The sequence below is a fragment of the Scaptodrosophila lebanonensis genome, unplaced genomic scaffold, assembly GCF_003285725.1.
Source record: "Scaptodrosophila lebanonensis strain 11010-0011.00,11010-0021.00 unplaced genomic scaffold, SlebRS2 tig00000024-arrow-pilon, whole genome shotgun sequence".
In the NCBI taxonomy this organism is placed as follows: domain Eukaryota; kingdom Metazoa; phylum Arthropoda; class Insecta; order Diptera; family Drosophilidae; genus Scaptodrosophila; species Scaptodrosophila lebanonensis.
In genome coordinates this window covers 16,641,132-16,662,767 of record NW_022060538.1, presented here as the reverse complement: position 1 = coordinate 16,662,767, position 21,636 = coordinate 16,641,132, and the positions used below count along the sequence as shown (strand labels likewise).

Here is a 21,636-nt window from a genome sequence, read left to right as displayed (position 1 = left end):
TGAGTGAGTTTCCTAACCTTTAAGAAATTTTAAAATAATACTAAATACTCTCTTAGGTTGGCGCAGACGCACCCATCGGCATTGTCGGAACACGTCTCTCGCTTGTTTAAGCTTGCTTCGTTAAACATGGTTATTAATAAGACTAAATTAACTTGAATAATAAGTACGTGGTATATATTAAACAAATATCACCGCATGTCTTTAAAAATGTGTTTTTAATAAACAAATTGCGAGGACAGTGAAATTTTTTTTACTCACTGAAGTTAGTGCATTTTTGATTATTGAAAGAATGTTGGTAATACTACTATCTGGCTTAAATATTTACACAAACGAATATAATGCACCTGGTAAAAACATTGATATCAATTTATCAACCAATTTGTAGAAAAGCCAAAGCTTTTTTCTCTCAGCCAAAAGAACACAAGAATTAATTGTCGGGATATCTGTTGAGATTAAAGTTTTATTGGGCTCACCATATTCATGGCAAATGCGGATTATTCATTAGATACGAACTTATGTATGTACTATATTTTAATATATTGCATAAAGTACAGGTGTAACAGAAACGAAACTTACGACTACTTGTATATTGCCTTAGTCTAGAGTAATTAGAGGTAACACCTGCGCTTACGCATGCAACGCTCGCAACTGCTCTGCCAACAGTCGGAGGCAACCTCAGTTCTAAGTTAAATCTGAACAAAGATGTTGCGGTCGATGTGGGTGATCCACTGCTTGCTCGGCTTTTCCTCCGGCATATCACGAGTTCTGCGCATACCGCTTCAAGTCCAGCAAAGACAGAGTTCCTTTGAAAGCTTTCTTTCGTCGAACAGTTCAACGCAGACCCTGTTGCTGAATAATCGTGAAAATTTGGAGTACTATGGCAGCGTAGGAATGGGCACACCTCCGCAGACATTCAAGGTTCTCTTCGACACAGGATCGGCCAATACGTGGCTTCCCTCGAGCAACTGTCCACGCTCCAATAAAGCATGTCACCAACACACTCGTTATGAAGCAGCCAAGTCGAAAAGCCACGTAAGGCAGGGTCAGAGTTTTTTGCTCAGATATGGCGCGGGCACAGTCAGTGGCTTCTTGTCGCAGGACACTCTGAACGTGGGCGGAGTACAGCTACCAAATCTGGTGTTCGGCGAGGTGGTATATCATCAGCAGGAAATATTCGCTAGCGTAACCTTCGATGGCATTGTCGGCCTGGGCATGGATCGAATAGCCTGGCATAACACAACGCCCTTCCTCACTCAACTCTGCCAACAACAACTGCTGCCGTCTTGCATCTTTTCGGTCTTCTTGCGCCGGGAGGAGGGAGAGGTGCAAGGAGGTGAACTGATTTTAGGGGGCATAGATACCTCACGCTTCACAGGAGCACTGCAATATGTGCCATTATCCGATACGGGCTATTGGCAATTTGAGATGGATGGCGTCTATGTGGGACAGAGGAAAATTGCGGGCACGGTAAGCACGATTGTCGACACAGGCACATCGTTGATGTTGGTGCCAATATCTTTTTATCAGACTCTCGTGTCGACCATTGATCCCCATGGTCTGTCCAGCAGCCTTGCCCAAGCTTGTGTGTTCGAAAAGTTACCAGATATTGTGCTGGTCATCGGCGGAGTTAAGTTTGTGCTCAGTCCGACAGATTATTTGCTCGAAAAGCAAACCAAATCTGGCAGGATGATATGCGTCAGTGGTATCATACCAATTGATTTAAGCTATTGGGTGTTAGGCGACGTATTTCTGGGCCGATATTACAGCGTTTATGATAGAGAGAAACTGCGCATTGGCTTCGCTACGGCAGTTCAGGACTAACCGAGCACAGTGGTTGTGAACTAATTGAAAACAAGAGAGAACGCTACAGTCGAGCAAGCCCGACAGTGAAATACCCTGTACCCAGGTAAACTTCCGTCACTGAGTTATATGCGCCCAAAGCAGCAGCAAAAAGAGGAAGAAGAAGAGCGAACTTGTTGCTGCAGTTTGTGGGGGTTGTACTGGCGAGAATTTGTTTCGCTAATAACTTTTCTTAGAATCGACAGAATTAAATTAAATTTTCAACAACAGTAGATATTTCTTTATAAATTATGTGTGCAAAGTTTGGTTTAGGTAGCATTTGAAATGTGGAAGCTATTGACGAAATTCTGCAGCGGGGGAAGGGGTGGGGGGGGGGGGGGGGGTAACTTAAAAAAAAATAATAAACTAGTCCTTACTCGGATCTAGGAGAATCTGGATGCCAACTTTGGTTATTCTAGCTTTTATAGTTTCTGAGATCCTCGCGTTCATCCAGACGGACAGACGGACGGACATGTCTAGATCGATTTCTCTCGTCATGCTGATCAAGAATATATATACTTTATGGGGTCGGAGACGCTTCCTTCTGTATGTTACATACTTTGCACAAACCTAATATACCCTTTTTACCCTACGGGTACAGGGTATAAAAATATGTATTTTTATTTAGGTAACGTAAAATATTATAAGTCGGATATTTGTTTAATTTCTTTCAATATAAAAGTAAGCTTAATACTAAAATCGAAGGGAACTACTACTTTATTCATTCATAGCTACAATAAATTCAATTTGGTTTCTAAATCATACTATATATGATTAAGTTGAATAATGTAGAATTTAGCTTTTTATTGTAATTATGTTTTATATAATAATATATATTATTTAAAGCAGCTCTCAAACCGTCCAAGAAATAGTTTTCTTTTTTCTTAATAAAAAGTTTCGCCCCTGAGACAATTTATACAAATCACAATTTTAAACACTTTTCAATTTGAAATGTAATATTGTAAATAATTGTAATTTTTCATTTTTGTTATTCAACAGTTAAATTGAATATAACTTACTGATGGCACAAATGTACATTCACTTCTTAAATTTATTTAGATTTTAGAAAGCAATGGTTTTGTTTGTCAAAGACAGACCAATGTCGTTTTTCTGGAAAAATATAATGACATAAATGTTTGATGTTTCACTTCACTAAAAATTCTTCACTGTAGCTGTTTTAGAATTGTTTATTAGGTTGTGCTAAAATAATTCCATTGGCACACTCCTATAAATCGCAATGTAGTTTGTACATGAGATCGAACTGCCAGTCGTTATTTACATTTAAAATACAGCCAAAGGGCTATACACCTTATTATTTGTTTATGCCAATTCCAAGCTTTAGTCGAAACAGTCGCTTGTTCAGTAAGTTCAGTGTTGATTACCTCTGTAGGCGGTCTACTGGCAAGTTACTTACCTGATTATAGTCCTGACCTTGACGCGCCTCAAACAGTTTAAAATGATGCTGTTCTAGGCAAATAATATGCCCATGAAGTAGCAGCGCATAACGAGATCGATCGCCTTATTTAGCTTGGCTATAAATATATGGGCCATTAAAATGATCGGTCAACTGCTGAAGGTCTTGAAGGTGTGGTGGGCAATTGTTTCGGACTTTTGTGTTGTGGTTCCACTGTGGACAAACAAATGTTTCTTTTTAATTGCGTTGCCGCTATGGAACAACAAAAGTTGCTCATTATACTTACTATATGTTTGATCCAATTGATTAGTTTTGAGCGAGTAATTTTTTTACTGCTCCCCACAGCTTTTTCGACATAACGTTTAATATTCATTCCACAGACAGACATTTGCTTTAAAATAACAAATATTGTCTTAGCAATAATCCAAGTATCTAATTTATATAGTTTCCAAGCTTCTGTAGCAATTAGGCTAAGATGTTATGGATTTGTTCAGGCGTATCTTAAATCTTTGTTAATATAGTCGTATACTTGTATAGTAACTGGTCGGTGCGTAATAATGCCATTTCAGTCAATTAGTGAATGGAGCCATTCCTGTTAATATTGCTAATTCAATTTTACCACCGATTCACAAATGTTACAACTCAGGCTATAACAAAATTTGTATACACATGTAATGTACTAACATAATTACTTATTTAGTCTTGCAAAATTTCTATAAATTTTTACAAAATATTCGCAATGCCCGAAATTGGATGATAGCACCTGTCGACAAAGACACGTTTGTCTGTAAGCATAGGGCTGCTACTCGTATATTCACTGCATTTACAAGCCTAAAAAAATACCCAAAATATTTATAGAGAAACAAAAAGTTCTTGCCGGGCTTACTTTCTGCCGACATGGAATGTTGTAAGCAGCTGTGATAAACAATTACAAATGTATGAATGCAATTTATTTTTTGTATAAAAGCTCATTAATATCATCGGCAATTTCAGTGTGTAGTTAGCATTCGCTTCCTCTAAAGGTATACAAAAATGAAACTTATAGCTGTGTGTTGTTTCGTAGTGGGCCTAAGTATGGTTCATCTAAGCGCTGGCTATTGTCGGGTTAGATGTCCAAATACCGAAGATGTGGTCTGGGCATTGGGAAACTTATGCAATGTGTTCCGAAACAAATGCTATTTCAATCAGGCGAACCGTACTAGTGATACACGTATGCAAATGGTGATTTCAAATACTAATACATACCTAATAACTAATTGGATGTTTTGTAGCCTTGACTATTGTTTCTAAAGAAGAATGTCAGCCCAGCTGTCCTACCATATGTCCACAAGTTTTTGATCCTGTTTGGGGAACGTACAATGGCAAAGTCAAACAATTTGGAAATGCTTGCATGATGGGCGCCCATGTGTGCACAACTGGCAAGAGTGAGTTGGAATTAAAAATAAATTATACATATTGTCGTAAAGAAATATTTTTACATTTTTTTATAGCATATTTGCCTTTAAGGTACTCTTGAGGAGCCGTATTGATTTCAATAAATGAATGCATCTTGTAAACCATGTGAAACTATGTTTTCTTTTCAACAGTTTCTTAATTTCTTATATTGTCAAACTCGTAGTTTTGAAGTGATTTATTTAGATTCTAAGAAATAATAAAAATTATGGTTAATGAATGAATTTGAATGTTCATTTTTGTCTAGTTCTCAATTCTATCAAACAACTTTCTTTTAGTCATTAGGTGAAATCCTAAAACCTGAAAATAAAACCAAAGTAAAAGAAAAAGTTTTAGCTCTATCAGTAGCATTTATAAACACTATTACAGCAATTAAAGAACACTAGTTCTACATGTGAAATAAAATGCATACTCTAAAAAGTAAGGTATAACTTTTAATTAACGTATGCAAAAAAAAACCCTCGAAATAAAAAATTATTACAAAATCATGTAATTTATTTTATAATTAAAATTAAGTTATGCACTAACTAAGTATTTCAACGCTTCTAGTAATACAAAAATGGTTGGCAGTGGGTGTTTAACAACTTCACTGGCCAAAAGACCAAAAATTTGGGAATAAAATAAAAAGGTAAAATTTTAAAATGTAGAAAAAATCTCTTAGTATTTTGATAGAATATAGACAAAGGGATAAAAATACAAATATAACAATTTTTGTGCAACGCTGGTATTTTTGCGGCGCCCTGAAAGTCAGATGATTTTATGCTATGTCATTCGTTTTTTTTTTTTTTTTTTTTTTTTTTTTTTTTTAGAATTGTATAGTCTTGGGATATTTGCTATCGAACTGTCCACGAAGTAATATTAATTATAATTAATTGTAATATTTAATATCTTCAAAACCAGGAATCTTTGACCTTATGAACATACGTTCTATATTCTTTGTAATCTTTAATGATCTTTAATGATTATGTATATGTGGTTGTTTATTGGTGTCACTAGGCTGGTAACTTTGAAGAATCTTTGTCTATAAAAGTTTGTATTTAAAATTATTTTCTTCGAAAAGTGCTTCAAAATTCAGAATATTTTGGATGAACTGCCTAGGCGATCGTCACGTTCGCATGTTCATTGCAAAAATTCACATTGATAGACACACGTAAGTGCCAGTGCCGAAATCGGGCTGTAATAATACATATTAATATTTTGTATAAAAGGGTAGCACTCGACACTTAAGCTTTAGTATTTAATTCTGCTTTGCTACAGTTGGTCGAGTACTAAATAATGCAGCCCATATACGTACTTTGTGTTTTACTAGCCATGAGCATAGCCCATGTACATGCTGGCTTTTGTTTTGCTAGGTGTCCAAGTACTGAGGAGGTTGTTTGGGCCTTGGAACCCGCAAATGGTCGATGTAATGCTTTCCGCAACAAATGTTATTTCAACCGGGCGAATCTTGGTCGGGATCCAGGTTAGTATTAAGAATTGCCTAAATGCAGGCATATTGAAAATATTACAATTTTCCTTAAGGCTTGAACATTGTTACTAAAAAGCAATGCCAGAAAAAATGCAATGAGGTCTGTACGAAAATTTACATACCAGTTTGGGCTTCCTATAATGGCACTGTCAAGGAATTTAGCAATGAATGTCTATTAAATGTGCACGTTTGTACAACTGGAGAGAGTAAGTCATGGAACAAAATGTTATGCTTATTACTGATAACTTCTTATCTATATTTTCAGCATATTTGCCAGTCAAAATGCAATAAAGTTGTATTTTTCATAAATGTATGAAATATTTCCAATCGCTCGTATTATCATTTCTGCTGGGTAAAGGGTCGTATTTTAGTTTTATACACTATATTCCGCCACCTAAGGCTAATAATCCTAGGCTAATATCTACACCAGCTTGTGTGCAAATTATTTGTAGTTTTTTTTTTAAGGCTACAACAAGTAAAATTAATTGTAATATCTAATTTCTTCAAAACCAGGAATCTTGAACCTTATGAATATACGTTCTAAATTCTTTGTAATCCTTAATGATCTTTAATGATTATGTATATGTAGTTGTTTATTGATGTCACTAGGCTGGTAACTTTGAGAAATCTTTGTCTATAAAAGTTTGTATTTAAAATTCTTTCCTTCGAAAAGTGCTTCAAAATTCAGAATATTTTGGATGAACTGCCTAGGCGATCGTCACGTTCGCATGTACACATTTCTTAATGTGTAGAATATTTAAATACATAAATGTACTTTTATTGAAGACAGATTCAAAAAATTGTAATGTTAATCAAACAATAAAAACTTATCGGCCAAAAATAGCTTGTTGACCTGAGTTTTAAGGAAATAAGAACATTTGTACTTTCCAGATATTTTTATATTTTTTGATAATATATGGCTATGGCTAGCTGTGACAGTACAATTTATATGCTCATACTGCAACTACTAAAACGATTACTAACTTAGGCGCGATACAAGCAGACTGCCACAAAACAGATGGACAATAGACCCAGGCAGAGGACAGGTCAGCAAAGAGTCTAAAGCCCTGTAAAGCCAGTCAGTCGGCAATATATTAATCTATAAGTATTGACATAACAGCACTTGCATATAAGTATATATATTTAATCAAAAGAGCTAAGAATAATACGGTAAACACGAAAGGCAATATTGTATTATTAAATGAATTTCTAATGTTCAGTTGTTTGAAACACATAAATTTTTGGCCATACAAATACATTATTGCCTAGGATAGTTATGGTTTGTGAAAACCTATTAGCTAAGCTTATAAATTCAAATTCCAACAGTAAATTATCCATGCTGAAATTTAGAGCTTTGGATACTCTCTCTTAGGTTTTCTAAAGTATATTTTTTCTTTTCATGCAATTAAGACAACCGCATGCAATTAACTCTAAACAGCAAACATACTTTTGAAAAGGCATTGTCTGCTTTATTTTAGGTATCTTTTGTAAAGTGCTTATTTGCGTTCTAATTAAAATTTGATTAATTAATTTCAAACTGTAATTACCAAAAAGTCGATGTACTTTTGTAGCTCACTTTGAAAGTCTGCCCTTTATCGGACACGGCTATATTTAATAATAAGGAGTATATAAGAGAACCACGTTTTATGGGAAAAGCATCAGTTGATTCCTAAACAGTAAAGGAAAAACTTCTCAATTTCCAAAAATATATTTCAATTCCAATAAATATCAACAATGGCAGCTAAATTAATTGTGTTCAGTTGCCTTGTATACGGCATTGTAGCTGAGTCGCTACTGGGCTCGTTTCCTGGTCAAGGATCTCACTATGGAGGCCGACCAATAGTCGTTGGATCTGTTCATGAGCAGTCTGGCCGGGTTATCTCACCAGTCGGACCGCATGCTGGCATCCCGATATATGCTCATCAGCCTGGTCGTCATGTCGTTTTAAATGGGAATGGACAACAGGTTGTTGTCAATCAGTCAGGCCATCTGGTAGCTGTACCTTCTGGTCAGCCTGTGGCCCATGGCCATGCCACTTGCAATGCCATACACTGCCCAATAGCTACACAGAACATTTGGGCCACCGATGGTCGCCAATGCTTCCAGTTCAATGGACACTGCAACTTAAATAAGGAGAACTGCCGTCGTCGCAGCATTAACCAGCTCTGTAAGTCTCACTGAATAATTGGTTTTCCTGCTTTTTGTATAAACGACTTTGTTTTTAGTGCTCCAACCAACCACCCGTCGACTTTGTCAACACCAGAAGTCTCATAGAGTCGAAGCAGTTGACCCCTACTGAAAAGAATGAGTGATGATCAGAAACTGGAAGCTGTCCCTGAAGATTGAAATACTTGGAGAAGCCTTAATAGTTAAATAATAAACACTTTTTTAAATATTTCTGTTATTCTCACTGAAGCTAAATATTTCTTGACTTCCAATAAAAAAATATTTTATTAATTAAATAAATACAATACGTTAACAAATATTTTGGCGTTTATAGTTTTAAGCATATCTTTCAAAATACCCAATTTCTAACTTCAATTATATTTTGCTATTTCATAATATATTGGTTAGTTCGAACTCAAGTTTTCAGATTTAGACAGTTGAGATTTCTGATGACGGCAAATACGACGCGTACTTGGCTGAAGAACTGTAGAGAAATGGTAATAAGGAAGAGTGATACGAAATCTTAGCAACTTACTGCGCTGATTGCGGTTACGACGACGGCAATTCTCCTTGATCATGTGACAAAATCCATTAAAACGATAGCATATGCGGCCATTAGTAGCCCACATTTTTTGCTGGGTCGCTGGACAACGTATAGTGTTACAGTTTCTGTGTCCAATACTATTTTGACTTACTGTTTCTAGAGGCAGCTGGTTCGCATTTGAGAATATTTCAGCACTGTTTTCAGTGATTGAAACTTGGCTTAGATTGTTATTAAGAAGGTTGGTTTCGTCTGGCTGTAAGTCTCCCATATCATCTGTAAAGTTTTCTTCAACTGCGATGAAAGCTTGAATAGGCCTGGACTGCACAAATCCGACCCTGCATGGTGGTAAGTACTGAAGTTCTTGACGCGATTGGAAAACCAATAGCGACTGGGCACTACTATAAATAAAAAGACTTAGCAGAGCTAAAAAGCTGGCGATCATGATAGCCAATCTACTTGTATAGTTGCTGTTTGAGACTTTCGGCTTAAGAGTCAACTGATGCTTTCCTACTGAAGTGAAATATTTTTATACCTACTTGGGGTTAGATATGCCAGCATTATTGAAAGTAATTCACATAAAAGAAATATTATGCACTAGACTGGTATAAAAGTAGAGTTAATCATCATCTGCTTAGCATCTGGCTGTCAAGTGTAAAATACGGGCCATGCAAGTAAACACAAGTCGGATGACTAAACAAAATGTTTAATTAAAAGATAAGCTTTTAATTAATGATTCGTACACGTGCATGCTCTATGGCTACTCCGAATTCAGAGGCACTGCAATTGTTCCCAGAATTGGTTTTTGTCTTTTTTTTAACTTTCCTCTCTCTCTCTCTCTCTCTATCTATCTATCTCTCCGCACATAGCACAAAACAGTAGAATAATGGGGCAACCCATGCGAAAAGGGCAACATTATTGCTTATATTGTCAATAAATGACACATGTTCTACTATATTTGTTTATCTGACAGTTGTTGCTTAAATAAAAATACCTTGAGCTTGTATAGCACTTTTTATTTATTTATGTACATATACATGCCTGAAAATATTCTTTTTATAGAAGTACTGTGGTTTTTATGTCTCGACCGATTCTTCATCAATTTCATCTTTTACCGCCATATCAAAACTCATTGTTTCAATTTCCGCGCATAAGCCGGGAGCAATAAATGAATAAGCTGTTAAGTATAGAACCGTAAAAATTAATCATTCAAAAATCTATTCTCTGTGTGAGTTATTCATTCTATCTAAAGCATAAAGAAATACTTACGCTTTTCCTCCACACATGCAAATTTGTAAAGTTCACACCTATTATTGAAGGTTCTTTGAAAATCATTAAAAAACTGCGCACAAACCGGTTCATACGATTCCTCACAAATATTATCGCAATGTAGTTGGCACTTTTCCTTGTCTACTGCGGTAAAGAGCCCTTCACCCCGATTTTGGCGACTGCACTCTTCTGTTAATTGTAAGCACGGATTGTAAAATACATGACATCGGAGTTCATCCATTGCCCAGGCAAGGTTTTTAGTATCGGAACAAGTGGGTGCTACATTGCAAGGATGATATATGCGAGATGCTTGGGAATTCAAAACGACCACGATGGAAACTAAAGTTGAAGCAAGCTTAATAGACTTAAACATTTTGTACGTGAATCTAATTAAAAGGTAACTAACACTCGGTGTGATTTGAGAAGTTTTAAATTCTGGTTATACGTAGTCCACTTTTATATGATTTTGATGAATAGCTTTATTTTAATTAGCACTTGCGGACAATGCTCGGCAATTATTTTTGACTTTGCTGCAAAATCAAAGATAAGGCTTCGGTTGGCGTGTTACCTTTAAACAGTCCCAATTAAACCATTAAAACAAAGGAATAACGTTTTCTAATTTTTGTATTATTAATTAATTATATATATATATATATATAATGCAGGAATTAGCTTAAACACTTGTTCTGCGCCTGCACTCAGGTGATTCCTTTCTGCACTCGCCCACATGTACAACGTTCCAGGCTGCAAGAAGCGGATTATATGAGTCTACAGATGAGGATATTGTCTAGTGGTACTTACTTTCATTGTTGAGGCAACGTTGTCTACGTGCCTCGCAGGCGCTAGGGAAGGTGCATCGAGCATTTTGTCCACAGCGTTGGGCACAAACAGGTGTCCCGCGGATTTTAGGGCAGGGACTACACTGGCGCGGAGTCCTTGCTTCCACTAAAGCAAAGCAGACCAAGCAAACAATGAGCAATGTGCAAATAGTCACGAATTTCATTTTAAGATTCTTTACTTGAGAGTTATTAAGTACGTTGATGGCTCAAAGTTTCAGCTTTCGAATGATATTGACTACCAATGAGTTTTCTTTTTATATACAAACTGACTCTTCGGCCTGGAAAGAAGAAAACCTTTAATATAAATAAATATACTTCCTCATTTAAAGAAATTGTTGTTAACTTGTTGTAATGGAACAATTAAAGCAGATCTTTTGTCTGATTCTATCTGGTTTTGCACTTGAATACAAAATAAGCAATATGCCATAAAATGTGAATGCATATTATTTTTTTAAAATAAGCCGATAAATAATACAGACCACTTGTGGTTGCTCTCATTTTATTATTATATTAATATTAAAGATATTAAAATATTAGATGGAAGCAAGATATTTCAAAAGCCAGAGGAGGGATCGTTTTAAACAAAAGCTGCAAATAAATATAAATCAATTAATAATTCTAATATATAATACTAATGAATAAGCGTACTCTTTCCAGTTTTACACGAATGCACCATCAATTCACATAAATTTCCAAAGGTCCTAGTCTCTCCCAAATATGTTCCTGAAACTGGCTGATATATTTGTATACAATATTCAGGACATCTCAACTGACAAACATCCTTGGAGACGATTTCCATTGCTGGTAACATTGCTCATTAGATCACCTATTTAATATAAAGTTTCATTGAGCCCTTACCTGGTTTGCGCGTCAGATTTTCCTTCGTGTAATAGCATTCGTTACGAAACACCTTGCACATTCTTTCATCTAGGGCCCAAACCACATCTTCTGTATCCGGACAAGCACTGATCTGAGTTATGGCCAAGCTCAACACAATACCACTGATAAGAACTGCTTTCATTATCATAAAATATTCAATAGATAACAAACACTGGACTCGTTAGCGCAACGCTTCCCTGCAAACTGATACGGCTGTTTGATGTGATGAGCTTATATTCCGAGCTTCAAAGCTTGCCTATGGGTTATTTTAATGACAAATGCTTTTAATACTCTGTACATGAAATGTACAAGAGTATATTAGGTTTGCGGGAGCTGAAAATGTAACAGGCAGAAGGAGGCGTGGCAGACCCCACAAAGTGTATATATTCTTGATCAGCATAAAAAGAACAGTCGATCTAGCCCTGTCTGTCTGTCCGTCTGTCTGTCTGTCTGTCTGTCAGTCTGTCCGTATGAACACCTGGATCTCAGAGACTATAAAAGCTAGAGACACCAAATATTGCACAAAGATGTGTGTACGCTGTGCAAGTTTGTTATATTTTTTTGATTTTCCCCCCGCTTCCCCCCTATGTGGGTTTTCCCGATTTTCCATTCGTATAATCGCCTATATCTCGGAGACTATAAGACCTAGGGACACAAAAGGTGTTTTGGAATTTCCCTCCCTCTCCCACGAAATGAGCAATTTTCCATAACTCCCGTATTTCTTGGAAGTTTTTCAATAAAATTCAGAAAATATATCCAGATAGCAACTATGAGGCCGTATGCAAAGTTTAATAATGATAGGCCGATTTAACAGGAAGTTATATCCATATATGTATGTATGACCAAGCAGTGCCCGCAGCCCGCACACAAACACACACAAACACACACATACACTCATATTTGTTCTACACATATGTACAGAGTATTTCAAAGTCGGAGCACCCGGCGTTAGCTTCTCCACTTGTTTGATTGTGGCTCCATACGAACGAATATATAGTAAGGTGTGTACCAAAGCTATGCGACAATTATAGAATATTGTAATATTTTACTGTTGGTGCTAATAACCGGTTTTAACGGGACTTAACCATACTGCAAGTATTTTATTTAGAATTGCTTTTATAAATACTCTGTATATATGTACTTGTTTATTGCAAAAACTCACCAATGCGATTTAAATCGAATATTAGTTGGTAACCAGAAACCTACTGAACGTGTCTAATATTTGTTTGATATTAAACATATTGAGTAAATATTTTATTAGTTATTATTTCATTATACATTGAAAATTTTTTTTAAAATAATCTACAAATATTTATTCGTTTGGAGCACAAAACTGAAACATGTTTCGCATTGATATATATGGTATATGTCAGATAGTAGATTTTGGTTTTGCCATTCTCATTCTTATATTTTCAATAAGGTCCAATACCACCGATGGTGTAAGACTTCTGGTGTTGACGAACACGACGGATGGTTTGTTGGAGTACTAAAAACAAAGTCGTTTATACAAAAAGCACGAAAACCAATTATTCAGTGAGACTTACAGAGCTGGCTAATGCTGCGAAGACGGCAGTTCTCCTTATTTAAGTTGCAGTGTCCATTGAACTGGTGGCCCAAATGTACTGTGTAGCTATTGGGCAGTGTATGGCATTGCAAGTGGCATGGCCATGGGCCACAGGCTGACCGGAAGGTACAGCTACCAGATGGCCTGACTGATTGACAACAACGTGTTGTCCATTAAAACGACATGATGACCAGGCTGATGAGCATATACCGGGATGCCAGCATGCAGCCCATGCAGGCCAGCGATCGGTCGGCCTCTGGGGGGGATTACACCATATTAAAGGGGCCCAATAGCGATTCGGCTACAATGCCGTATGCAAGGCAATTGAGCACTATTAATTTGCCATTGTGGGTATGATTTGAATTAATTTAAATATATTTTCACAGATTTGTTGTTTCTTACACACCATCTGGTTCTAACTGAAGCAATGCGCATCTCTTTTATACCTGCAATTCAAATATTCTTTTGACATCCCAAACGTTTCATGGCTAATGATGCATAATACAAAGCATACAGCCTCAGTAAAAAACATATCAAAAGTAAAGTAAAGCAAAAACAAACTCAAATTGTATTGTGAGTTGATAAAACAAGGATATTTGAACTCTGCAGCATTTCAAGTGCTTCAGCCGAAATTTTTGTGACCGACATTACACAATTAAGCTGATTCTAAGAAATCTGTGGTACTTAACTTGATAAATAAATTCAACCCTTAAATCCCAGATCATAGGACATGGAAAAATTGCTACTCTGATACATAGTCGCTAAGGTGGTTGTGTAGGGAGAAGTAAATGGGGGACCACATATTATCGCAGTGCATTTTTTATTCTCTTCCATGAGATATAATTATTATTGTACTAGGTCAAAACAAAGTTCAAAGTTTACGTAACTGAAGTATGATGAACTTTTGGATAAACTGGAATATTCCGCACATAAGCATGTTCATGTTAATGTCAAACTCGCAATACTCACGACCTAATTATAATGATTGCTTAATGCATTCGATTATAATTACATTGGTCGGTTGGGCACAGGGCTATGAACTGTGCATATTCATCTCAGTAATTACAAGTTGGAGCAAACCCCAAATATGCGACTATAAAAGTAAATGGTTTTGCCAGAATCAACATCAGTTGTCTCCCGAACAACTTACACACATTTTCTCAAATAACCATACCAAATATTCATTAGGAGATTTTGAAAATGGCTGTGAAATATTTTGTCGTCCTCAGTTGTCTCGTTTATGGTGCTGTGGCGAATCCAGGCGTGCCTTATAACAATGGACAACAGTATGTTGGTGGTGTCGTTGGAGCTGTGGAGTCGCAGCCTGGTCGTGTCATCTCGTCAGTTGGAATTGCTGATCAGCAGCTTGTGAATAATCGCCCCGGTCAGCAGATCGTACTCAACAAACCGAATAACCAGATTGTACTGAACCAGCCGAGCCACCAAGTTGTGGTTAACCAGCCAAGACATCAGGTTGTCCTAAATCAACCAGGTCGTCAGCTTCTCGGCAATCAGGCTCGGCGCCAACCAGCACGGCTTATCTCATCAGGTGCCACCCTGTCGCCTGGTCAGAATGTGGCAGACTGCAATGCCATCCATTGCCCGCTCTCTCGGCACAACTTTCTTGCTACGGATGGCCGCCAGTGCTTCCAGCTCAATGGACAATGCAGCTTGAATAAGGAAAACTGCCGCCGTCGTAGCCGTAACCAGCTGTGTAAGTAAAGCAAACTCGCCCTTGGCAACTCTTCGCTAATCTTTCTATACTTGCAGCTCTCGAGCCGACCACAGCTCAGCATTGCCATCACCTTAAGGCCCAGATCCTCAACCCCATTGGTGTCCACTAAATTGTTTGGAATTGTGAATGTTGACCCACTACTCTCGCGCATAAATTCATATTAATTTGCAATGTTTTGACTTAGAAAGAGGAATGTTATTAATATATGATGAAAATTGTAAAGCAGAACTATAATACATTACTATACTCGTATACCGCAAAAACCAGCTTGAACTTAATTCGCGTACTGGCCGGTTCAACGCCGGATTCATAACACGTCGTATTTTGGTTGTCTTGTAAAGTCTTTTGGTTGCATTTGTTGTTGGTACAACAATGGTTTTCTTAATGAACTTTTCGCTCATGTCATTTCTTGTTATAATGCCATGTTATGACTTAAAGCACGATTCAAACGAAAAATGTCTAAAGATTTGGTCAAAAGTTACTGCATTAAACATGAGTGGGTCTGACCACTACGCTCTTTGGTGCCATAAGTAGCCGTACCTCTTTAAATATAGATATGGATTATAAGTCTCATTACTAGTCGCCTATGCCTTAATTGGCATATAGAAGACTTCATTAGGCGATATCTGTGTGAGAGTTTTGGTGCCGGGTACCTAATCAAAAATTAAAAGAAAAATATAAAAGCCACGAAATGTGTGGTTATGAGCCAATTATCAGGCGACCTCCGTGCGAAAAAAGAAAAGAAAAAACCACCTCGATATGGCTCAGGGTCACGTTTTGCTTGGCCACATGCAACAATAAACGCAAATTACAATTTCAATTGTCCAAGAAATAGCCAAGCGAATGGCACTTCGATAAGTGCAATATCATGACGCGCCAAAATTAGGTAAACAAATATCAAATTGTTCCTACACGCCCCAAAAATTGCGTAAAAATAAAAAGTAAATGCTGTAAGTGTGACTGATTTCAAATGAATACACTTAAAGAAAAAAAAAACGAACTGTAATTACAATAATAAAAATGATAAAACGTGAAGAACGAACGCTACAGTCATTTACTAAAAAAACATTGTTTGAGGCTAAAATAAAAACTTAATCGTAAAGTACCGAATAGTTACGGTACGGAAATAAACAGAAACGTTTATTACGATTGATTTTCGCATAGATCGTCCCTATGGTGTTATGATATAACTTTAGGGTATGGTGAGGCAATTTGCAAAGTTTATAAATGAAAATGTTCTCAAGAAAAATAAACAAACAAGTAAAAAAGCTAAAGTCGGGTGTCCCGACTTTGAAATACTCTGTACATATGTTTACAATAATTATACAAGTAGAAAATAAAAAAATTAAAAAAAAAAACAAGTAGAGAAGCTAAAGTCGGGTATCCCGACTTTGAAATACTCTGTACATATGTGTAGAATAATTATGAGTGGATGTGTGTATTTGTGTGTGTATGTCTCGTGTGCCTGAGCAAAGCAGTAACAACTTCTATAACTTCCTGTTTAATCGGCCTATCATGATGAAACTTGGCATTTGGACTTATAATAACTAAATGGAGGTATTTGTTTGAGTTCAAAATTCCAAGAATTACGGGAGTTACGATTTGCGGGGGAGAGGGGGGAGAGACGTAAATTCCAAAATACACATTTTCTGCGTATTCACATAAGGCATCTTGGACTAAAATTTGGTGTTCTTAGGTCTTATAGTCTCTGAGATATAGGCGATTATAAGAATGGAAAATCGGGAAAACCCCCATAGGGGAGAAGTGGTATAGAATACACACATAAGGCATCTTTGTGCAAAATTTGGTGTCTCTATCTCTTATAGTCTCTGAGATCCAGGTGTTCATACGGACGGACAGACAGACAGACAGGGCTAAATCGACTCGTCTTGTCACGCTGATCAAGAATATATATACTTTGTGGGGTCTGCCACGCCTCCTTCTGCCTGTTACATTTTTCAGCTCCCGCAAACCTAATATACTTCTGTACATTTCATGTACAGAGTATGAAAACGATGTTCATATATAAAATAATGAGGGTAAATGAGGGTAATAAGAAAACTCTGAAGATTTGCTGACCCTAGTTATTATCAAGAGCTCTCGGTCACATAGAAACTTGTCTTTATCATAATGATCATATATGTAAGTACCTTTACCATCAAAATAATAATAGTCATTACTATAATCATTTTATTTTAATATATGATACTTTTCTTTGGGTGTACGCATTTTATTGAGTTACTCGGATCTTAAGCGCCTTAACCAAGTGCACGAACACGTGACGTATACGCCCCATGGGCACCGTGACTCATGCATATATGTCTGTACGATAATGCCCAGCTGGCAGACAACAAGCGTGTTAGCAATTCGCGCCAGACATGCGACGTAGTGGCTGCTGTCGATTCGATCTAAGGCGTTTTAATTTTAATTAAAAATGCTTATGGCCGTTTTTTTTTTACTTTTTTTTGGTCCATAATTTTGAGCACCTATTTGACAATTGTGTAGCCAGCAAATCAATACATATCAAGCAATTGCTCAATCGCTTCAATCAATAACAAATAACTTTGTGCTAAAAATTGACGTTTCGCAAGATTTTGAAAGGTGAGCGCTTTGAAGTCAACAGCAGCAGCAGCAACAACAACGGCAGTGCCTGCAACAACAAGTCCCACATACAGTGCGTTGCTAAAAATCTTGAACATGTAAAGAATGCTGGCAAGGTTGTCTGCGATGGTAACGGCAACAGCAACAACGAGCTATGCAACAGGCCTCAGAGCAGCTGTATGCAGTCTCTTACTTAATTAAATTGCCTTTATGCGTCTCTCAGCCATTTGTGGCTTAGTTAGCTTAGTTGGTCTAATCAAGTGGTTAGTGCCCCCTCGAGTTGTAGGCGCGTTCGCAATTAAAAAATTGCTCGCTTGCAAATCAGTCAGCTTTTTGTTAGGTACATGGCTTTATGACTTTATTACGCTCGCCTCGCTGCTCCATTAAAACGAAATTCTTTGCGGTAAATATCAATTAAAGCACCATCAAGAGGCTCAATGACAAGTAAAAAATTAAATTTAATACGCACCATGCTAATGTTTTGCTCTACATTGGAGCAATGCGTAAACAAAAATGTCACACGCCATTAAAAATTAATAGCTTGTTCAAGAAACCGAGCAAAAAGGAGCAAAACGTCAATGCGTTGCGCTAATGTCAGACTTGGACTGGTTGATAAACAAAGTTTTTGGTAGTGCTGCAAAAAAAGGAAAAAAAAAAACAGAAACAACATCGGCCAGATTTGTGGCTTAAATAAAAGAACATAAACGCAACAAGACAACTTTTCAAAATGCGTGGCCGTCGTTGTCATATATTGTAGTTATCGAAACGGCTGTTGTTGCTGCTTTTTTTTGCTGTTGTTGCTACGGAGCCGAGCTTAGCGGTTGCACAACTTTATGCGTTGCAACTTCGGCATTCAGTGCTCCGATTGTCAAGCCCAACAAAGCCAAAGGCCAACAAATCGATATGGAAAATAAGGCAGCAAAATCATTTGCGTTGGTGCTTAAATAAAATTAATTTCTATTCCAATGCTTTTTGACTTTTTGCAAGCAATTTTTTTTCAGTTTTTTCATTTTATTTTTATAGTGTGCATTTTGGTTTATGCCAGTGGGCACTTGGATCTGGCCTGCAGAGCTGTGCGCGGCTTGACAAATTAAATTAATTGGTTTAATGTGATATTTTGCTCTGCTAACCACGGACGTGGACATGGCCCAAGCAAATGTGTGACTTATCTGGCCTAAAGTAAATGGCCAAGATATTAGTAATTATGTACAAGTGTGTAATTGGTGTGTGTTTATCTTGCGGGACAGTGTATTACATTTTAATCTTATTTTGCGATCAAATTTGTCTCTTCTTGCAGATAAATACGAGTCTTAAATCTATATATCGATCATTAATATAGATTTTTGAACAAAATTGGAGTATATATGTAGAATGTAAAAAAAAAATTAAAATTTTGATTGAATAATTTGAAAAATATTTTATGCATATGATCAATGAAGAAACTTTAACAAATCCAACTCAGTTCCATACTAAGGCGAAATAGTGCGTTATAATAATGAACGTGTGGTCGACTTTGTATGGAACATTTTTTTGAAGGGGCGGCAACGGCCCCCCTGCCCACCCCTACCTTTGCCCTTGCAACGAGCCCTACTTTTAAAGAGGCTTATATTTTATAATATGAGCCCTTTTAATAAAATAATTCATTCTATAAGCCATTCTGTAAAAAACAAATTTAAAACTTATAAAATATGTATAATTGTTCTGCGATTGATTCATGCCATAGATCGTTTTAAATCTTGGATGCGAGATATGTAATATATAATAGAAAGTCCAAAACCAGGGGACAAAGAAGGCTTATTTATTAACAGAGAAAGTAGTTACAATTCATATACATACATATGGTATACTATTTTAATACTAGTACAATATTTTCAATAACTTCAGTCTGGAAACATCGATAATTAATAATTATTCTTAAAAAATTTAGAAAATGCTTTCTTATTTCCCAGGGGGGCTGTACTTAATAAACAAATAACACTTGTTTTTAGAAAGAAGCTTTCTCAAAACTAGAATTAATTTTCTTGAATTATAATAAAGGGTGATTTTTAAAGTGAACAAATTATCTATTTAATTAGTTTATGCTATGTATGTGATTTTCGCTTCCAACTCTCAGTAAAATTTTTATGAAATTGTCAACATTTAAATCGTAAGAAAATACACTTACATTAAGCATTTCGCTTTAATATTTGTTTATCCTAAATTGCAATCGGATTTCTTAAATAGCTGTGAACAGGGCCAAACAAAAGACTTAAGACACAAACCTGTCATTACTCACCACACCAGTAGCAAGCGCACCTCACCACAACCACTCGAATCCAATGCAAAAGGCACTCAAAGTTTTACTCGAAACCCGATGATCACGCAAAGCATACTCAACATTAAACACCTTCTCCTCTTCGCTTCTCGGCTCAGCCAGGTCGGTGCCGTTAGTGGCCACCGTACTGATAACCAAAGCCGTTGAGAACGAGCTAAATGGGAGACTGGCGCTGCTGCGTCGCAGCTGTAAAGCCGGCAAGTTTTTTGGTTTTTCTGTGGCAGCATTGAGTCGCAGTGTTCAGTTAATTGTTGGACACACTCCGAGGCGGTTGTGCATGCGGCTAACGGTACTAGTACACCGAGTGTTTACTTGAAAGATAATAGCCTTTGTGTTCATGTGTCTGTGTGAAGCAGGAAGCGTCACTGCCAACAAGTGCAGTAAAGAGTTGACAAAAAATTCGATTTAAGTAAAGTGACAAAGAGTGAAATTTTACATTTATTTTCTACAAATTTCAAAAATATCGGGAAAGCAATGAAAAAGTGAAGTGCAGAAGGAGCGTTCCAATACGAAAGACTCAGGCAGCGGGCTCGACGTGACTTCTATGAACTCTTGAGCTACCTTACTGTTGCACTCTGGCCAGTTGACAGGCCGCAATAATTGAGGCCAAGTTGAAAATTATCATTAAAACTAACAACAAGTTACGGTTGCTGTCATCGTCCGACTTTTCGGGCCATTAACCCACGCCGCAGACGAAGAAGCCGACAAATTCGAAGTCGCGCTGTTTTGCTCTACTTTGGAACGGCCATAATTGGATTAATTTGTGGCTGTTAGTGCCTGTTTGTCTGTGTGTTTATCCGAGAGTGTGTGTTAGTGTGTGCGCGCGAAAATATTCGCAAAAACGCATTTAAAGAAGTCATTAACACTGCCAGAGACTCAGCAGCCAAAACGATTGCAGCGGCCAACGTTCAAGTGGCAACGTGCAACGTCAACAAAATGATTATAAGGTATGTTGCTTGGCAATTTTGCTCATTCCATTTGTTTTTTTTGTACATTTGTTCATTTCTCAGCCACGCTAATGAGCTGCATTTTCATTTTCGTTTTCATTTTTGCCCACTGCCTATTTTTTGGTCCGGCGACAAATGATTTTGGTCTCTTTGTGCACAAAGTGCCGCTATGTCTTTACATTTTTTAAGTTAATTTAAGCCCACCCGTTGAATTTCAGCTTTATTGACACAACATGCATGCATGTGTGTGTGTGGGTTTGTGGCAGGTGCCATAAAACGCTACCAACTGGTTCTTGTTGGTTTATGTAATTTCTATCTGGGTTCTTGGTTCTTCACGTTATGACAACTTTCTGTTGGCATTTCACCAATTTTTGTGTATGTATCGTGACTCGTACTTCTTGGACTCTGACTTGGCGTCTGCCTAAAAGGTGTGCGCTGACACAGAAATTTTTGTGCGTTCTTTTCCACTGACCGTGCTTGTTTTTTTATTGTACGGCTCTTCTGCGCCATATTTGTGGCTTGATTATTTAATTTATATTCAGGTTGTATTTAGCTAGAAATTGCCGTAGCATGTTGCCACATACTAAACATTTCTTTGCTGCGCTTTT

General features: G+C 37.0%; 7 protein-coding genes across 7 annotated transcripts in view; 4 read left to right on the top strand and 3 right to left on the bottom strand.

Moving 5' to 3' along the window:
• Window positions 1–702: 702 nt before the first annotated feature.
• LOC115620389 (aspartic proteinase oryzasin-1-like) lies at window positions 703–1,963 on the top strand. Its single transcript, XM_030513596.1, has one exon. It carries the CDS (start codon window positions 703–705, stop codon window positions 1,819–1,821), a length of 1,119 nt encoding a protein of 372 aa, XP_030369456.1. The 3' UTR covers window positions 1,822–1,963.
• Window positions 1,964–4,276: 2,313 nt separating this feature from the next.
• On the top strand, window positions 4,277–4,812 carry LOC115621657. Its single transcript, XM_030515363.1, has 3 exons — window positions 4,277–4,463; window positions 4,525–4,677; window positions 4,744–4,812. The coding sequence occupies exons 1-3, from the start codon at window positions 4,286–4,288 to the stop codon at window positions 4,767–4,769; spliced, it is 357 nt and encodes a 118-aa protein (XP_030371223.1). The 5' UTR covers window positions 4,277–4,285; the 3' UTR covers window positions 4,770–4,812.
• A 1,151-nt stretch (window positions 4,813–5,963) lies between these two features.
• LOC115621520 lies at window positions 5,964–7,522 on the top strand. Its single transcript, XM_030515185.1, has 3 exons — window positions 5,964–6,167; window positions 6,227–6,379; window positions 6,439–7,522. Exons 1-3 carry the CDS (start codon window positions 5,981–5,983, stop codon window positions 6,462–6,464), a joined length of 366 nt encoding a protein of 121 aa, XP_030371045.1. The 5' UTR covers window positions 5,964–5,980; the 3' UTR covers window positions 6,465–7,522.
• Window positions 7,523–8,698: 1,176 nt separating this feature from the next.
• On the bottom strand, window positions 8,699–9,244 carry LOC115621751. The gene is made up of 2 exons (XM_030515485.1): window positions 8,875–9,244; window positions 8,699–8,823 (listed from the first exon to the last, which is right to left on the bottom strand). Exons 1-2 carry the CDS (start codon window positions 9,149–9,151, stop codon window positions 8,744–8,746), a joined length of 357 nt encoding a protein of 118 aa, XP_030371345.1. The 5' UTR covers window positions 9,152–9,244; the 3' UTR covers window positions 8,699–8,743.
• A 678-nt stretch (window positions 9,245–9,922) lies between these two features.
• On the bottom strand, window positions 9,923–11,152 carry LOC115620386. The gene is made up of 3 exons (XM_030513594.1): window positions 10,951–11,152; window positions 10,150–10,488; window positions 9,923–10,057 (listed from the first exon to the last, which is right to left on the bottom strand). Exons 1-3 carry the CDS (start codon window positions 11,150–11,152, stop codon window positions 9,957–9,959), a joined length of 642 nt encoding a protein of 213 aa, XP_030369454.1. The 3' UTR covers window positions 9,923–9,956.
• Window positions 11,153–11,470: 318 nt separating this feature from the next.
• Window positions 11,471–12,059, bottom strand: LOC115621661. Its single transcript, XM_030515368.1, has 3 exons — window positions 11,847–12,059; window positions 11,637–11,789; window positions 11,471–11,576 (listed from the first exon to the last, which is right to left on the bottom strand). Exons 1-3 carry the CDS (start codon window positions 12,013–12,015, stop codon window positions 11,566–11,568), a joined length of 333 nt encoding a protein of 110 aa, XP_030371228.1. The 5' UTR covers window positions 12,016–12,059; the 3' UTR covers window positions 11,471–11,565.
• Window positions 12,060–15,621: 3,562 nt separating this feature from the next.
• The window catches only part of LOC115620383 (peroxidase), a 39,166-nt gene continuing 33,151 nt past the window's right edge, over window positions 15,622–21,636 (top strand). Inside the window, exon 1 of the mRNA XM_030513591.1 lies at window positions 15,622–15,662. Coding sequence (XP_030369451.1) covers window positions 15,622–15,662 — 41 coding nt within the window. The remainder of the gene's footprint in view (window positions 15,663–21,636) is intronic.

Coding starts and splice junctions, on each gene's coding strand:
- LOC115620389 (XM_030513596.1), top strand. CDS start 703: ATGTTGCGGTCGATGTGGGTGATCCACTGCTTGCTCGGCTTTTCCTCC.
- LOC115621657 (XM_030515363.1), top strand. CDS start 4,286: ATGAAACTTATAGCTGTGTGTTGTTTCGTAGTGGGCCTAAGTATGGTT. Junction 4,464..4,524: donor GAACCGTACTAGTGATACAC/GTATGCAAATGG, acceptor GATGTTTTGTAG/CCTTGACTATTGTTTCTAAA. Junction 4,678..4,743: donor TGTGTGCACAACTGGCAAGA/GTGAGTTGGAAT, acceptor ATTTTTTTATAG/CATATTTGCCTTTAAGGTAC.
- LOC115621520 (XM_030515185.1), top strand. CDS start 5,981: ATGCAGCCCATATACGTACTTTGTGTTTTACTAGCCATGAGCATAGCC. Junction 6,168..6,226: donor GAATCTTGGTCGGGATCCAG/GTTAGTATTAAG, acceptor ATTTTCCTTAAG/GCTTGAACATTGTTACTAAA. Junction 6,380..6,438: donor CGTTTGTACAACTGGAGAGA/GTAAGTCATGGA, acceptor CTATATTTTCAG/CATATTTGCCAGTCAAAATG.
- LOC115621751 (XM_030515485.1), bottom strand. CDS start 9,151: ATGGGAGACTTACAGCCAGACGAAACCAACCTTCTTAATAACAATCTA. Junction 8,824..8,874: donor TCGTAACCGCAATCAGCGCA/GTAAGTTGCTAA, acceptor ATTTCTCTACAG/TTCTTCAGCCAAGTACGCGT.
- LOC115620386 (XM_030513594.1), bottom strand. CDS start 11,152: ATGAAATTCGTGACTATTTGCACATTGCTCATTGTTTGCTTGGTCTGC. Junction 10,489..10,950: donor ACGTTGCCTCAACAATGAAA/GTAAGTACCACT, acceptor CTTCAACTTTAG/TTTCCATCGTGGTCGTTTTG. Junction 10,058..10,149: donor TGCATGTGTGGAGGAAAAGC/GTAAGTATTTCT, acceptor TATACTTAACAG/CTTATTCATTTATTGCTCCC.
- LOC115621661 (XM_030515368.1), bottom strand. CDS start 12,015: ATGATAATGAAAGCAGTTCTTATCAGTGGTATTGTGTTGAGCTTGGCC. Junction 11,790..11,846: donor AAATCTGACGCGCAAACCAG/GTAAGGGCTCAA, acceptor CAATGTTACCAG/CAATGGAAATCGTCTCCAAG.